We start from the raw sequence: 18,260 nt of genomic DNA on the forward strand, positions 1-18,260 counted from the left end.
AATCTCTGAGTATCTCTCCTTTCAGTTAGTCCTGACGAAGGGTCTCAGCCCGAAACGTCGACAGTGCTTCTTCCTATAGAGGCTGCCTGGCCTGCTGTGTTCCACCAGCATTTTGTGTGTGTTGTTTGAATTTCCAGCATCTGCAGATTTCCTCGTGTTTGATCCCATGCATTTTCTGTTTTATTTTCTAATTAGATCTGAATTCACAGATCAACAACATTGTGTGTATTGAAGATAAATGGACAATGACACGTTCTAAATTGTGTCAGTATTTTAAGCAAGAACTGCCCCTTTCCCCCCTCTCTCTCTCTCCTTATCTGTTTCTACCCACCACTCGCCAGCCAATTTTGGCAGCATCTCAATGCACAAAAGCATCAAGAGGTTCAGTTTTATTTAGACTAAGTATCAGAATGGGAAAGAAATGTGATCTAAGTGACTTTGAATCTGGAATGATTGATGATGCCAGACAGGGTTGTTTGAGTATCTTAGAAGCTGCTGATCTCCTGAGATTTTCATGCACAGCAGTCTCTAGAGTTTACAGAAAGAGGTGAAAAAAGCAAAAATTAAATCCAGTGAGCAGCAGTTCTGTAGGCAAAAATGCCTCATTAATGAGAGTGGTCAAGGTGACAGTATCTGAAATAACCACGCGTTATAAGGGTCGTGAGCAGAACAGCATCTCTGAGTGCACGACATGTTGAATTTTGAAGTGGATGGGTTACAGCAGCAGAGGACCACAAACATGTAGGCCTCCGTTAGTCTCGATAAACCATGGATTTGCACCTTGGAAAGTTTTTTTTAAAAAGGAAGACCGGCAGTTGCCCAAGCTGCAAGTCTCTCCTCTCCACGCCACCGATGTTGTCCAAGGGAAGGGCATTAGGACCAATACAGCCTGGCACTGGTGTCCTTGCAGACAATGCTCAAGGACACACACACACAAGCCTCAGCCAAGGCTTGAACTAGCAACCTTCAGATAACTAGACAAACGCCTTAACCACTTGGCCACACGCCAACACACCACAAACATACACTCAGTAGCTACTTCATTAGTTACAGGAGGCACCTAATAAAGTGGTCACTGTGTGTATATTGATGACTTGATTGAATAGATCAAATGCACTGTGATCAAAATTGCCGATGCGCAGGTAAGTGGGTTAAGAATTGTGAGGAGGACTCAAGGGCCCATAATTATTATATGGACTGATCAAACGAGTGGACAAGGAGAAAGAAATGTGGGAAGAATGAAAAAGCAAGTTGTTATTTAAATGAAGTGAGACCACATAATGCATGCAGAAATCAGAGTTCTAGTAACACAAACAGAAAGGCAAGATACAGGTACTATATGTAATTAGGGATGCCTCTGGAATCTTGCAGAGAACATAAATATAAAAGTAGGGAAACTTCGACGTAAGTACTGGGCACTGGTGTGATCGTACCTGGAATACTGCTTATAATTTTTATTTCCATATTTAAGGACGAATGGGCTGGTATTCAAAGCAACACAGAGTTTCACTTTGGAGAAGCATAAACAAGATCTATGCTACAGCAGGAACCATTGAAAAGAGCCAGTCCAGTACATATAAAATTAAATAAGTACTGCAAAAAGATTTTAAAAAAACTGAGGTGTTGTTCAGGGGTCATTGTCCATTCAGCAATCTGATGGCAGAGGGGGAGAAGCTGCTTCTGATATGTTGAGTGTGTGTCTTCATGCTTCTCTGCCTCCTCCATGATGGTAGCAATGAGAAGAGGGCATGTCCTGAGTGGTGAAGGTCCTTAATGATAGAAGCCACCTTTTTGAGGCATTGACTTTGAGAAAGTGTCCTGGATGCTGGGAAGGCTAGTGGCTGAGTTTACAACTTTCTCAGCTTTTTCTAATCCTGTGAAGTAGTCACTCTGTTCCAGACAGTGGTAAAACCAGTTAGAATGTTCTCCATAGTACATCTGTTGAAATTTGCCAGTGTCTTTGGGGACATACTAAGTCTCCTCAATCTCCTAATGAAATATAGCCACCGCCATGCCTTCTTTGTAATTAGGACCAGGATAGATCATCAGAGATGGTGACACTCAGTAACCTTAAACATCTCCCCCTTTCCAGTTTTAATCCCTTGTTGAGTACTGGAGTGTGATTCCTCAACTTTCCCTTCCAGGTCCACAACCAATTCCCTGGTCTTACTGATGTGTTGAGTGCAAGGTCATAGCTGCAACACCACTCAACCAGCTGATCTACCTGGCTCTTGTACACCATCTCGTCACTATTTGAAATTCTGCCAACAATAGTGGTGTCATTGGCAAACTTACAGATGTCGAATGAGCTGTGCCCAGCCACACAATCGTGGGTGTAGAGAAATTAGGGTAGTGGGTTGAGCACGCTTTCTTTAGGCGCGCTAGTGTTGATTCTCAGTGAGGAGATGTTATTTCTGATCTGTACAGACTGTGGTCTCCCAGTGAGGAAGTCAAGGAGCCAGTTGCAGAGGGAGGTACAGAGGCCCAGGTTTTGGAGCTTGTTGATTAGAATGGAGGACATGATTGTGTTGTACGCTGAGCTGTAGTATATAAATGTTATGTTTTGGAATTCCAAAACATTGAACTAATTGCTAGAAAAAGATGGAGCCAGGAATAGGAGTCTAACTTTATGCTGCCTTTAAGCGAGGTGCGTATATATCACAACGTATAGTCGTAACTGTTGTGGGCCATATCAAAGGTGGTGATGAATCAGCATACAGGAGGTAGATTGAAATTTGGCTGAGTGGTGTGATAACAAAGACCAAGGAACTGAATGTAGACCAGGAGAGGGAAACCAGAAGTCCATGAGCGAGTAGTCATCGGAGGATCAGAGGTGGAGAGGGTCAGTAACTTTAAACTCCTGGATGTCACTATCTCAGAGTACCTGCACTAGACCCATCATAAAAATATAATTGTAAAAAAAGCATGACAGTGCTTCTACTTCCCCAGGAATCTGCAGAGATTCAGGATGTCATCAAAACCTTGACAAACTTCTATAGATGTGTGGTGGAAAGTGTGCTGACTGGCTGCATTATGGCCTGGTATGGGAACACTAATGCCTTTGAGCGGAAAATCCTACAAAAGGTAATGGATTCGGCTCAGTGAATCACTGGTAAAGCCCTCCCAACCATTGAGCACGGCTATATGAAACATTGCCGTAGAAAAGCAGCATCCATTCAACAAGATCCTCACCACCCAGGCCCTGCTCTTTTCTCGCTGCTGCCATCAAGCAGAAGGTGCAAGAGCCTCAGGACTTGCACCACCAGGTTCATGAACAGTTACTACCCCTCAGCCACCAGGCTCCTGAACAGTTACTACCCCTCAGCCACCAGGCTCCTGAACAAAAGAGGATAACTACACTCATTTAAGGAAAACACAAAGTACACTGCAGATGCTGTGGTCAAATCAAGACATACAAACAAGCTGGATGAACTCAGCAGGTTGGGCAGCATCCGTTGAAAGAAGCAGTCAACGTTTCTGTCCTGACAAAGGGTCTCGACCCGAAACGTTGACTGCTTCTTTCAACGGATACTGCCCGATCTACTGAGTTCATCCAGCTTGTTTGTACTCATTTAAGGACTCTGTTATATTGTTATTAAATGGTCATTATTTATTGCTATTCATTTATATATGCATTTTCAAAGTTTGCTTACAGTTTCTGATGTTTACTGTTCTATAGATTTGCTAAGTCTGCCTGCACAAAAAGAATCTCTGGGTTTTATGTGGAGACATTTATGTACTCTGATACTTAATTTTACTTTGAACTTTGAATTTACATATAACCATAATGAAGTACATAGACAGCAAAGAATGCTTAATCAAAGAATACATTTACAAAATTATTTAGATATTCCTGAAATATTAGATACACAACAGTAAACAGCAGCCTGACGTAGGTATTAGTATTGTCCAGGTGATCTAAGGTCGAGTGGAGAGCCAGTGAGATTGCATCGACTATAGATCTATTGTGGCGAATAGCAAATTGCAGCAGGTCCAGGTCCTTGCTTAGGCAGGAGTTGACTCTCTCTCAACCTCTCAAAGCACTTCATCACAGTATACAAGAGGTTTAAAAGGAGTGGCCATTGTGGGAGCAGCTATATTTAGCATGGGACAGAACTAGAGTGGGAAAATGTAGCTTTAGCGAGAAGAGGCAGAGGCCAAGGTCTCGGAAGCCATTATGGACTGGCACTTGTGTGAGTGGGCCAGTGCATGGGTCTGAAGCTTTGGCTCAAGGGACTTCATGAAAAATGCACAGGTGAGCAAGTGAGAACAGGTAAACTTTATTTAAACCAGAACTAATTAAGTAGGGATGAAAGAACAGGTGATGTATTGTAGCTGCATGATGTGCAGCTGATAGACTCCACTGTGGTTCCTGGTGACCAAATCTGCAGCAAGTATTGGCTGCTCGAGGAACTCAGACTCAAATTTGATGACCTGGAATCTGAGCCTTCAAACACTGCAGCACTTCAGGAAGGGGGCCATTTGCCTAGACTCTGCATTTCAAGAGAGAGTCACATCCATTTATTGAATCCAACTACTTCAAACTGGGTCTGTGGCCAGAGGCAAGTGTGTGTGACTGTGAATGAGGCAAGCAGGGGGACCAAGATGTAGCTCTGGAGGAACCTCAGCCCTTGTGTGTGCCCAGCAGGTCTGAGATTCTTGGGGAAATAATAATCAGAGGAACAGACACAATTCTCAGTAGCAAGGATTCAGAGTACCAAAAGCCATGTTGTCTGCTGGTGCCCAGATTCAGGAGACTTCATGTAATCTGCGGAGGAATTTGGGGTTGGAGGGAAAAGAATAAAGGAAGCGGTTCTGCCGAGGGAATTTGTACAGCCAGGGACTAATTAGAACACTGAACCAAGTAAGTAATAACCTCTGGAATGTTACTTAAGCCCCATGCAAATTAGCATAGATCAACGAGATAAATGCTGTACATAGCTCAAAGATTGGTGTTGGAGAAGTGGATTTGAATTTGTGAAATGTTGGTACTAGTATTGGGGAAGGAGGGAGCTGTTCCAAAAGGATGAGCTCTACCTGAACCATGCTGGGACAAGGGTCCTGGCGAATATTATAACTAGGGCTTTGAATTAAATTGTGTGGGGGGCGGATTTCAATAGCTGGGAAAAGTATGGATAAAGTAAATAGGATAGAGTGCAGGAGATGTTACTGAAGTCTACCAAATAAAGAATAAAACAAAAATTATAAATGGATAAGAATTTAACATCTGGTATCACAGGCAAAATTGAGAAGAAGGGTGTGAATATAGGACTGAAAGTATTATTTTGAATGCACTTATGAAATTTACCTTATGAAATAAGGTAAATGATCTTGTAGCGTAATTATAAGTTGACAGGTATGATGTGAGCATCACAGAATCGTGGCTAAAGGAAGATTACACCTGGGATCGGCAGACTGGGTTCAATTCCAGCCACTCCCTGTAAGGAGTTTAGATATTCTCTCCGTGATCGCGTGGGCTTCCTCCAGGTGCTCTGGTTTCCACCCACATTCCAAAGGTGTGTGGGTTCTGGTTAATAATTTGTGGGATTGCTGTGTTGGTGTCAGAAACATGGCAACACTTGCAGGCTGCCCCCAGCACGTCCTTAGACTGCGTTGGTTGTTGACGCAACTAGCGCACTTTGCTGTATGTTTCAATGGGCAGATGACAAATTAAGCTAACCTTCTTTAATCTTTAAGGAGAAGGACCAGATGAGGTTCACAAGAATGAAACTGGGGGTGAAAGGGTTAATACATGCGGAGCATTTGATGGCTCATACTCACTAGAATTTAGAAGAATGGGGGTGCGATCTCATTGAAAAATATCAAGTGTTGAAAGGCCGAGCTAGAGTGGACGTGAAGAAGGTGCCTCAAATAGAGGGAGGGTCTAAAACCAGAAGGTGCAATCTCAACATTGAATGATGTCCCTATAGAACAGAGATGAGGAGGAATTTCTTTTGGCGGAAGGTGCTGAATCTGTGGAATTAATTGCCATAGACAGCTGAGAAGGGCATACCATTGGGCATACTTAAAGGTAAATAGATTCTTGATTAGTAAAGTTGTCAAAGGTTGCAGGGAGAAGGCAAGAGAATGGGGTTGAGAGGGAAAATACGTCAGCCATGATGGAATAGCAGAGCGTAGCCGAATGGCATGATCCTGCTCCTATATCTTATGGTCTTAGCATTCATTAGGTACATTCCTGGGATGATTGGTGTATGGTGAGAGGTTGGGCAGATTGGGACAATACTCATTTGAATACTGAAGAATGGTAGGTGACCTTTTTGAAACAAAAAAGATTCTGTGATGACTCAATGCTGAGTGAATACTTAGGGGATGTTTCCCGAAGTGTGGTTTTCTTCAACTAAGGTCAAAGCATCAGAATAAAGAGATGCTCAGTCTTGATGTTGATGAGGAAGAATTTCTGCAATAAAGGGTTGTAAATGATCGGAATTCTCTGCACCAGAGGGTTGTAAATATGCAGTCATTCAAAATATTCAAGGCAGAGATCAATAGACTTTTATACGACAGGAAATTGAAGGAAATGTGGAAAGCACAGGAACATAATGTTGAAGCCAAGTCTTGTCATGAACAGCAGAGTGGGCTCGGTGGGGGGGGGGGGGGGGGGGGCTAAACTAGCTCCTGTTCATGACTGATGCAGGGTTTCAACCCTTATTCAACAATTTCTTTCCTCTTACAGCTGCTGCTCAAACCATTAAGTTATTTCAGTAGACAGATGATAGCCTTTTAGTTTTCTCATTCTAATAAATTCAGCTAAAATATAGCCACTGTTCATCTCTCCACAAGTGTTATCTTGACTTCTTGACCACTTCCAGCATTTTCTGCTTCGTTTCTAAATTGGGTCTTGGTGTTTTTCTTTCTCTGGCATTATAGGAGGGCACCTAAAACTAGTATTATGATCCTTGTATAGCACATGTAAATAAGATTCTACCAGTTCTTTTAGAGTTCCATCAAATTTAACACTCTTGGACACCATAAAAGTAACTAATTTGACTCATTCATACATAGGAAAAGCTGGCAGACAGTTTACAGTGCAAAATACAGAACTAGCTGTCCAGGTCCAATACTCTACTTACAAATGTATTGGATTAGAAGTTTGGGACTGTTATCATAGAAATGGATTAAACTCAAAAGATAAAAATCATCTTTTCTAATCCAAGAATATGTTAAAAATCAAGTCATATCTGTATCACCGTCTCTCTCACTGAATTTTAAATATCATAAATGTGGATTATCATTCCTTCAGTTTTCTATTGTTGTTGAAGAACTTAAGTGACATTAACTACAACAAATGTTAAAATTCCTATTTTACGTTTCCAGTCTCGTAGCAATTTCAGTCCTATGATTTTTTTCTCTCTGTATTTCACTTTCCATGTCTGATTTGATGTTGAGTTCAGTAATTTATACAGCATTTTTTTTCTTTCTTCATAGCTTAGACAATGAACTTGACCAAGTCACACAAATCCCGACTCCCCGGAGAAAGTGTTAAACTTTCAAACATCCTGCTGACAGCAACTTAACAAACAGATCTACAGAGAAAGATTATAGGTGTGGAAAACTAATAAAGAAGAAGAAGAAGAAGAAGAAGAAGAAAGTGGAGTCATCGGGACGCCGTTTTTTAAAGCAGGCTTTCTTATTTTTATGAGGCCAAGTAAAGAGGCTCAAGGGTCAACCCAGCACAGATGGAAAGTGTGCAAGGGAGCTGGTTGGATTCAAACTCGGGAGCCTTCGCTCTGAAGTCCGGCGTTGATGCCACTACGCCACCAGCCGGCTTGGTAAACTAATAAAGTTACTATAAAATAATTAGAGTTACTATAACATTTCATAATCTTCACACAGCCTTAGCTTTCACCACAATAATGCCCAACTACATAAAAGTAATTAAAACTTATATACAAAGCATTATAACACAGATAAAATGTTGGAGGAACTCAACAGATCAGGGAGCATCTATTGAAAGGAATGAGCAGGATGCCTTGGCCTGAAATGTTGACCGTTTATTTGTCTCCATAGATGCTGCCTGACCTGCTGAGTTTTTCCAGCATTTTTTGTGTATTATTCTGGATCTCCAGCCTCTGCAGGATCTCTTGTCTTTGTGATATGGAACGCCCTGGCGCTTTTATTTCAAATACTTAGCTTGTTCGAATTATCAGTATAATCTCTTACTCTAGGAAGTTCCCAGGTTTATTACAACAAATATTGCCATCAAACTTCTCCATTTTCAGCAGTTTTAAAATAAACCAAGATTATAAACTACTTTATTAGGGTAAATTGATGCAGGTGAAGTTTGGCAGTTTGTAAAGCTGTCAGAAAGACCATTTGCCAATATGATTGCTTACTAGCTGTAAAATAATTGGCTATGAACTTTCTCCATTCAAAAGCATAGAAAGTTTAACCAAGTTTCACAAAGAGTTAATGGACTTTAGACTATGTGCCAGTGCAGTGAATCAGAGGCTAAAAATGTACTGCAATTCATTTGTGTGTGTGTGTGTATAAATAAAAAGATCTTCCAAAATCAGATTTATATATCACAGTTTTCAAGAACCAATAAAATAAAGGATTGAACTTACTCATAATACTCTGCAGCCGGTGTGATTTTATATTTTGAATATTTGGTTCCATTTCCCAGTAATGAGGTGTTGAGTAGTTTAGGGTCAGTACAGTTCCGACTGTTCCAATAGTTATTGCAGTGTACCCATGGGAGGTCAGTGGTGAATGAAGAGAAGAGATAGTACAGAGACCAAGCTATGATGACGTTATAGTAAAAGCCAACATATAGGGCTATCAGTATCACAGTATAGCCCACACCTAAAAGAGAAAACATAGATGCTTAATTTCTGTTAACCAAGGTACAGTTTGCAATTCACTACAATATGTGAAAACAATAACCAAGCTTCCTTTTCTCTCTCTATCAAATAATGTCACGCCCTCCAATTTTCCCTCTTGCCCTGTCAAACACTCCATAGGTATGTTAGATTCTTTAAAAACAAATTCCATTTTTCAAAGAAAATTTAGCCTAATGGTTCATATTTCCATGGTAATCACAGACCTGAACTTGCTGACTAATGGAGCAAACAGTGCATATACTTTGGTTCTAATGTGGAGGTTCATAGGTTCTTGATTAGTAAGGCTACTGGGAGAAGACAGAAGAATGGGGTTGGGGGGGATAATAAATCAGTCATGATAGAAAGGTGAAACGGACTCAGTGGTCTGAATGGCCTAATTCTGCTCCTGTGTTTTATGGTGTATGGGTGTTTTCCTATCTGCTGATGTCAACTCCCTGCACAGTAATAGTGCTTTGTTTGATGCAATACTATCATGAGGTAGCGGAATGGAGCATAAGGAAAGAAAGAAAACTCAGAAAAAGTTGTATCCACAAGATAACTTAAAAGTTGTGAAGTTTCTAAATCTTGCCCTTGTGTAAGCTGGCTCTTAAAACTGTCAACAACTTTAACAGCTTTTAAAACTATGAAAAACTAAACGGTTAAAGATTTTAGAATTTAAAATTAAAGCACTAATTGAATTAGCTAATGAAAAGCTAACTCAAATAATAAAATAGGTTAATGCCTATTTACCCACATTTCATCACCATTGAAATTAATGGTTACACCATTTATGGTCGGGTCTAACCCAGAGCAGGTTGGGAAGGCAGACTCCCCAACACAAGTGAGGGGAGACTGGAGCAAGTTCATGCCCTGCCATTGGACTCCATGAAGAGCTGAACAGTAGAACTTAGTTGGCAAACTAATAACGAATTGCAGCCAGCAGGTGTTAACCATCCACTTTAACAAGGAAATCCAAATCTTGGTGGCAGATACTCAGAAAAAAAAAACACCATCTTTTCCAGAAATGTTTTCCAAGTTAGTATATGGCAAGATCTTAAAATTTGTTTTCTTCCATTGGATGTTCTCAATTCTTTTTAACACTTGAGCTGTCTACCATTTTAAATTGATCACAGACACTTGAGCCTCTAGTTTTCTTGAATATAATATCAATTACAACAAAGAACTTGTATTCGCATTTTGCAGAACACATTGGCTTTCCTTCTACTGTGGATTCTGTGTCAGAGAGTAATTTGTTGTTAAAATATATTAAAACTGCACTTCTAATAGTCCCTGTGCAAACGTGTTGACTGCATTTTAGACATTTGATCATAACATATTGATTACATTCTGTTATTTAGCAAGAAATATTTACTTGAACAATAAAGCTAACCTCAGGGTTACTTATTGAGTCTTTACAATGGCCTTTTTATACCTCATCTGTACATTAATGACATAATGACCAGGGTGATATTAAGAGTACAAGTTTGACTTTGTGATCAAACATAATGCTGCAAAAGGCATTGCAGCAACTTCCCTTTTGAAATGTATTCACAATGTGAATAATGGCTAAATGTCAACTTCTACAACTTGTTCTTTGGCAACTGTTTGTGCCAAAGAACTGTTTTGCAGATGTTGAAAAACAGAATGGTGGCATAGTTCTCTTTATAGTGCTGAAGTATAAATACCAGGAATAATGCAAACAAGTGTTCCTTTGGCATCATTCCACAGCCTTCCATTTTATAGATGCTTAAGTGTAAACTGCAAATGCCACAGTTAATCACCACCCTCCGTGTTGTATCTTCCAATTTTTTTTTCAAAAATCTCACAAGCTTACTCCCCCTCTTCTCCTGCAATGGTAATGTAATGCCAGCCAACATCGTCTGAGAAAGTAGGGTCCAACTAATTGCCATAATTCAGACTGTCAATGAACACATTTGTTCAACGATGGGAATACTCAAGTGGTGCCCATAATTCATCAACTTTTAAACTCCGAGGAATACTGTTACTATTAGCGTGGATTTTTCTAAATCACATTAGCTAAATTGCTGTAATTTCTTCCTCAAATTTCCCTAAAATGAATCAAAATTTCTATAGCAATTAACATGCCTTTTCCCAAACTTCATCACAAGTATATATGTGCTTAACAGATCATCTATTTATTTATTATTTTATGAAGTAACCACTGGCTGAAAATGAAACAAATGCTTAGAGAAAACTTGGGAATAAATTTATCAAATAACGTTTTCGTAAGAGCCTTATTGTCTCTTAACAAGGTGGTGAATTTAATCTTTATACAATTACATGTATGAGTGAATGTCATCTTTTTTATTTAAAAAAACTTAAACCCTTACTGTCTTGATTTACTGCCTTGAAGGTCCAAGTAAGTGAAATAAGATGGGGGTGGGGCTACTGCACAAGATCAAAATAATATGCAGAAACATGTAAAATTAATCAGCTCCATCATGGGAACTAGCCTCTGTAATATCCACAACTTCAAGGTGTGTTCCCTCAGGAAGGTGGCGTCCATCATTACGGATTCCCACCACCCATGACATGCCCTCTTCTCACTGTTACCTTCAGGAAGGAGGTACAGAAGCCTGAAGTCACACATGTTCAAGAACAGCTTCTTCCCCTCTGCCATCTGATTTTCTAAACGGCCCATTGAACCCATGAACACTACTTCATTAGAATTTTTATTTCTGCTTTTTTGCACTACTTGTTTTAACTTAACTAATTAATATATATATACACACACACTTAATATAACTCAATTTTTTCTCTATATTTATTTATCATGTATTTCATTGTACTGCTGCCATAAAGTTAACAAATTTCACGACTTTCGCTGGTGATATTAAATCTGCTTCTGATTCTGAACAAGGGCTAGAATGTGAACAATGCCACAATCTTTCATTATGCCACCAGAATTAGAATACCAGGAGGTTTAAGTATCTTGTTAATATTCTTTCATTATGAGATTGTTAAATGAAATGTATTGGACTTCATTAAACAGATTCAATATATTTTTTCTTTGTTCCTTTTGAAAATGCCAAAACTGCAACTTCTTAAAATAGTTTTATAATTCTTAATAGAGGTGAACAAATGCCGTCCATTTTAAAGAGATGGAGAACTTTTCGGTAGGATTTATTTAACTTATTTTCAGCGTTGGTACATTATTCTTTAAAAAAAACTCATGAAGGACTGTTAGCTATCTTTTGTGAGAGCTTGTTTTCTGCGCTGTTTTCTTCCCTTTTGCAACTTGAACACACCTACCCATTCCTTTAATGAAAAAGCTCCATGCAAATATACAAATCCTCTCTTTTATATGCATAAACCCAAAGGCTAGTGTTTTCTAGCTGTTTAGTTTAACAGTGATTGGTCAATATATCTTCATCTATCAATTATCAGCAGGTGGCATCCTAGATTACATGAATCCTGCCTGATTTCTCAACATGAAAGTCAGCAATTCAAATTCAATAACTGAGCATGCCATACATTTTTGGCCATCACACATTAGTAAAGATGTTTTAGTACAGGGTAGACTGCAGGGGAAATCTGCAAGGCTTTAGCAGGGTTGAAGAATTCTATTAAAGAGGAGAGATATGTAATTGGACTTGCTCTTCCATTGATACTAAGGTGATTGAGGGGACATTTATCACATTATGAGGTACTTGGCCAGGGAAAACAGAAAGCTCTGATTATCTTTGGCAGAGAGATCAGTTTCGGGGTTTAAAATTAATTGATCAAAGCATCAGGAGGGAGTTGAGAAATTTTATTTTTACGCCCTAAGTGGTGGGGTCCAGGATTCACTGCTTGAAAGGATGGTGGGAGAAGAAACTTTCACAACGTTTAATATCTATGTGGATTACCTACTTGATGTGCTCTGGACCAAAAGCCAGAAGTGGGATTAACTCAAAGTCTAATTTTGCCTGAGAAGTACATAATGGCCAAAAAGGTCTCTTTTATGAACTGCATTTAGCTAACAGGCATTATAGTGCTTTCTAGACTCAATGCGCTCATCTTTCTACAGAACTGGTATTAGGCCAACGGGAACAAGAAGAAACATTGTCTCCTCCTTCACCTACCTCTTTCCAATCCCATTCGTCTTTGAGTCCCGTATTGAAGTAAGATGTTTATGATGGCATACATTAGCACTGCAGATATTAGAAGTATCACAATGCTCCTAACCCCTATCTTTGCCTGGCAACTAATGTGTCTGGGGTGGGCTTTTAAGGTAAAGTAGTCATCGACATATTGTAACTGATCACATTATGAAAATGAAAAATATTTTTTAAAAACACAATATTATGGATAGTGGTGCTTAAGATGTTTTTAGATAGACTCACAAATATGCAGGGAATGGGAGGATATAGAGGGGAATGAAATGTAATTTAATTTGACATGATGTGCAGCATAGACATTGTGAGTTATAGGGCCTAGTCCTCTGTTATACTGTTCAATATTTTATATTCTATACATTGGTAAAAGTTGCAATTTTCATTCCCCAACAAAACCATTGCATTCCAGTTATGTCTGGTGAAGCTGGTAGAAAACAAAAAACTGGCAGCAGTGCACATCTCAAGAGATGTGGGGATTCATATGGATGTGTACGGACTACTAACGATTGAGTACGGGAAAAGAAATCAAAAAAGGTGAATGAACTGTTAACCTTTCTAGCTGACAGCATGACAAATTGAGGAAGTTCTGTTATAAGTAAACAATGTTTAGAGCACATCAGAAACACAGGGTGCATTTCTCAGAACCATATCACCATAGGGATATTATTGATATATGACACAGCATTATGCAGATTTGGCATTACAAGGGTTCAATTTTAAGAGAAATGGTTAAAATAAGTGGGTAAAAGGTTGTTTATTTTTCATGAGAGAGGGAGAATGAAATGGTGAAGAGACCCAACATTAAAATCAGAGGGGTGCCAGAAGGTTGTGTCTCCCTGCACAAAAAGTTAAAGGTGCCAGCTCAATCAGTAATTTTTAAATCAGAGTAGACTGAAAGATTATCTCATTCAAATACAAGATTTTGAAAGAGAGAAACTTAGTTAATAGTCAGTCGCTCTTTTTTATCCTGATGAATACTGTAGATGTGGTAGGCCAGATCTTCAAGAAGATGAGGGAACCATTAGATTCTGATTAAAAAAATTCATATTCTAAGCTAGAAATTACAGGAATTTGCCACATTAAATTGCTGTGGATGCTCAGCCATGGTGGAGATGCACTCAAAGCTGGAATTGGTAATTTATTAGGTGAAAATTGAACTAATTGTCATTTGCACAAATACATGCATCAAAGATGCAGTGAAAAACTTCGACGCAACAGCATCACAGGCACCAAAAGAATCGAGGAGGTAGAGATTGGGGCAAGGGAGAAGGGAAAATAAGACTGGCCACCGTCTGTTTGAATACAAAAGAGGTCCAAGAGGCTCCATATTTTGTGATTTGCTAAATATTTTTGTTGAGAATAGGTGTTTCATATCCAATTTTGAGTTATAATATAGCACATTGAACAGTCAGGCACTTTTAATGGGCAGTACGACCCATCTCAGCCAGTGTCCTGGAAACTTACATAGTGCGCTGTTCTATGTTTTAATGGAGCTGTTTCCCTCTAGTGGAGGGATGGGAGAGTCCTCCACTTGTACCAAGGTACATACTGGCAAGCAGGACGCACTGCCACCGGGTGTGAGGCAGGATTCACAGGAAGTCTCTCTCTGAACTGTCCAGTGCAATTACCTGCCAAATCGTTAGGAGGTTTGGTTATGTGACAACTAGTCACATAGTAGAAAAGGTTGAGCAAGCTAGAACTTTTCCCTTTGGAGTGATGGAAGATCAGAGGTGAGTTGATTGAGCAGTATCAGAGCATTTACTTATTTATTTAGAGATACAGCACAGGGGACAAGCCTTTCCTGCCCACCGAGTTGCATTACACAGCAACCCATCAATTTAACCCTAGCCTAATCAGGGGACAATTTACTATGACTCCGGGAGGAGACTGAAGCACCCAGAGGAAATGCATGCACACACGTGAAGGAACATACAGATGTGCAAGGTGAGGACTCCTGAAATGAACCCTGAACTGTGATGGCCCAAGCTGTCTAAACTATGCCCTACAGTGGCACAGATAGAGTGAGCAGCCAGCACCTTTTTCCCAAGGTGGCAATGGGCACTACCAGAGGGGATGCTTTTAAGGTGAGTGTGGGAAGTTTAGGGAAGATAGCGGAAAAGAAGTATTTTTTATATATAGAGAGTGGTGGATGTCCTGAGCACACTGCCAGGGCAATGGCAGAGGCTGATACAATAGGGACATTTAAGAGACTCTTTAATAGGCACATGGATGCAAGAAGATGGATTGTTATGGTTGTGTAGGTGGGAAAGTTAAGCTGATCATGGTGTATGTTTAAGTTGGTTAGTAAACATTGTGGGTCAACGGGACTACACTGCTGTATGTCCTGACCAAGGGTGTTGCCCGAAACATCAACTGTACTTCTTCCTATAGATGCTGCCTGGCCTGCTGCGTTCCACCAGCATTTTGTGTGTGATGCTTACTTTCATTGTGTTTTATTTAGAGGCAGAGCAGAACAGGCTCTCTGGCCCAACCCGCTGCACCACCCAGCAACCTCTCTATTTTAATTCTAGCCTACTCAAAGGGCAATTTACAATGCCTTGCTAACCAGCTTGTCTTTGGACTGTGGGAGTGAACAGGAGGCGCCCGGGGAAAACCCGAGCGCCACAAGAGAGGCATACAAACCTGCTGCAGACGGCGTTGGAGTTGAACTCCGACACCCCGAGCTGTAACAGCGTCACGCCAATCGCTAAGCTATGTTCTACCTTCTTGTACCAGCTCTTGCTGAACAAGCCAAAGGTCATAATTTTGACCCAGCCTACATTACTAAAGTATGCCCAAGGCCGGACATGCTCGCTTGAAAAACGGAGTTGAGAAACAGCAATTTGAAAGAAAATTGTGATCTTACTACCAGCTTAAATATGCTCACATCATCTTCCTTCCTCACTGAGGTGTATCTGGACTGTTGAAAACATTAGTTTGTAGAAGACTCACTGGTTTCACTTCTCCGTAGGTTGCATCTTAATTAATAATTGCTAATTGTTAATGAATAACATCGTTAACAAATACCCCCTCGCCCAATTAAATCATTACCTGTATTGCGCACAATCTAACAAGGTATAAAACTGCAACATTTAAGCAGTTTCTTTAAAAAAAAACACAGAACATAACTCTATAGGCTAGGGCATAGGTTTGTCTATGGTAAGATCGCTCTTAGTAAATCATAAGGCATTTGGCACTGAATCCTACCCCGAACAGCCAAACCAATGGGAAACTGTTAAGAATTTTGGAATGGGATACTCGGAGGCTTCCAGTTCCTTCCCAAATCTGCCAGCCATACGGGAACAACCAGGACAGACCAATTCCACAAGCAGGCAAACTAGACTCTGCAAATTCAACGATACATTATTCCCCTGCAATCATTATATAACAATTCGAAAGCAGCACATAGTCTATGGTTAGCTTCAGCTTACTGCACAAAATGGACTTTATCACATTTCCTGAATCCAGTCCTAGACTCACGGTCATCTTACGCGCACTAATGTTATAAATGTTAACGAAATGGTGTGTTATCAAGTGCAGACGCTTCCATTTGGTTTGTTATCTTACTGAAATGCCACGCGAGACATGCGAATTAATAGGCTACTTCTGCTGAAAACTGCAAAGACAAATCACCTTTGAATATAGGGCAGATTTTCCATACGGTGGCAGCGCCCTCGCGGTTGTATTGTCCCAGTGCCAACTCCATGTAAAACAAGGGCATTCCAGCGATTAGCAGAAATAACAAGTAAGGGATGAGGAATGCACCTGGGGAAAGAGGAAGAGCACAGTGTGTTTATTTGTGGAACCTGTCACAGTATCACCAGCGCTTTGATCGCTCCGTGGCAGCCAGCGATTCTGGTTCCAAACGCCGCCTGACCGAGGTTAGGTATGGTGCACGATTTCGCCAATGAAAAGTTACACTGAAGCATCGTATCAATAAAGCGTCAAGACAATGTTTCCATTCTTCGATCGCCCCAGGAAAGCATATGAAGTGAGGAAGTGCACTTCCAGCGACCGTGCGGAGATAATCAGAACTGTATGTGTGGCCTTTTGTTACCCGTCCTTGGATTGCATCCATCCCCGGTACCAGAGGACTAGTTTATAACACCATTTTAGTGAAGAGAACCAGTTGTAAGAATGCACTCCTAAAATGGCTAAGCTTGAATCGATGCTTCGGTAAAGTGCGGCTCCTTTCACCCTGTGCTTCAGAAAGTGAGAGATCCGTCAGGAGAGGGTACGGGGAGTGTTTACGTGGGTTGGACTTTGCCCCCCAATGGATTATCGGATCAAACCCAGGCTAGGTTTTACACTGTCTCCGGTCGGCGAGGTCATTAGAAAGAACCCCTTCCTTCTCGGAAGTTCACAGAAATCACAGCTGCCTCGACACGCAGACCGGTCGCCGCTTTTAATATCATTCTTCCATCAACCTAATTCAAGCAGAACAGGGAAATTAAAAGAAAGTTTCACTCACCGCCTCCGTTCTTGTAACAGAGAAAGGGGAATCTCCACACATTGGCCAGGTCCACGGCAAAACCGACAACAGAGAGTAAGAAGTCGACCTTCTTCCCCCATGTCTCCCTGCCGTCCTGCTCTCTCCCGGCTGAGCTGTTGATGATAGCAGTGTTTGCGTACTGAACCCCATTGCGTTCCTTCACCAGAACGAGCTCCATCTCCTTCCTCTCCACATCGTTGCACTCTATCATTGGAGCAACAGATGCCAGCTTGTGATCAGAAAGCACTTGCTTATTCATCATTCCTGTCTGCGCGAGTGTGGCAATGTTTGGGAGAAGCGGGGATACGGGAGTAAACGTATACAACACCACCAAATGTCAGAGCGGTCAGAGGGGAAAGTAATAAGTCACAGCATTGGCAATCCTGTTGAAGCCTGGATAGGAGTTTCCTCAGCGGCCGCCAGCTGTAGAGACATAAAACAAAATGAAAACAGTTGCTTTATCACTTAATAGAAGCATCACGTAAGGAGAAATAGATACAGGGTTATGGTCATAGGAGTTTAAAATGGTGCACAGTACTTCAATCGAGAAGAGTTGGGCAATAAATGTAAAGGTGGTAAATCGATGTGGGATCACTCCAGAGTCTAGGAAAGACTTTAGCTTCCGATGGAAGTTTGAGAGGCAATGATCTGCAGGCAGTGTTAAATGTCAGGTTTTAAACCAGGCTCCACTCACTTCACGTGGTCTGAAGTCAGTATTTTGCCAAACAGTGCCACCACTTGACTTCTGCGTGTTCTCAACCCATCCCGATATGAGAGAGACATCGGCAGACTAAATTCAAGGCACGCGGT

The 18,260-nt window shown here is 40.8% G+C and overlaps 1 protein-coding gene across 5 annotated transcripts in view; it reads right to left on the bottom strand.

The window, feature by feature from the left end:
- slc6a2 (solute carrier family 6 member 2) overlaps positions 1–18,260 on the bottom strand; it is a 162,692-nt gene that overhangs the window by 130,244 nt on the left and 14,188 nt on the right. For 2 of the 5 annotated variants that reach the window (XM_073069970.1, XM_073069972.1), the window contains exons 2-4: positions 17,430–17,873; positions 16,592–16,723; positions 8,586–8,823 (exon numbers count right to left, since the gene is read on the bottom strand). In XM_073069970.1, coding sequence (XP_072926071.1) covers positions 8,586–8,823; positions 16,592–16,723; positions 17,430–17,712 — 653 coding nt within the window. In that variant the 5' untranslated portion in view covers positions 17,713–17,873. Of the gene's footprint in view, positions 1–8,585; positions 8,824–16,591; positions 16,724–17,015; positions 17,189–17,429; positions 17,874–17,988; positions 18,094–18,144; positions 18,250–18,260 lie in introns of those variants that run through there. The other 3 variants (XM_073069971.1, XM_073069969.1, XM_073069973.1) reach the window with 3 other exon arrangements.

The sequence above is a fragment of the Hemitrygon akajei genome, chromosome 17, assembly GCF_048418815.1.
Source record: "Hemitrygon akajei chromosome 17, sHemAka1.3, whole genome shotgun sequence".
NCBI classification, from domain to species: domain Eukaryota; kingdom Metazoa; phylum Chordata; class Chondrichthyes; order Myliobatiformes; family Dasyatidae; genus Hemitrygon; species Hemitrygon akajei.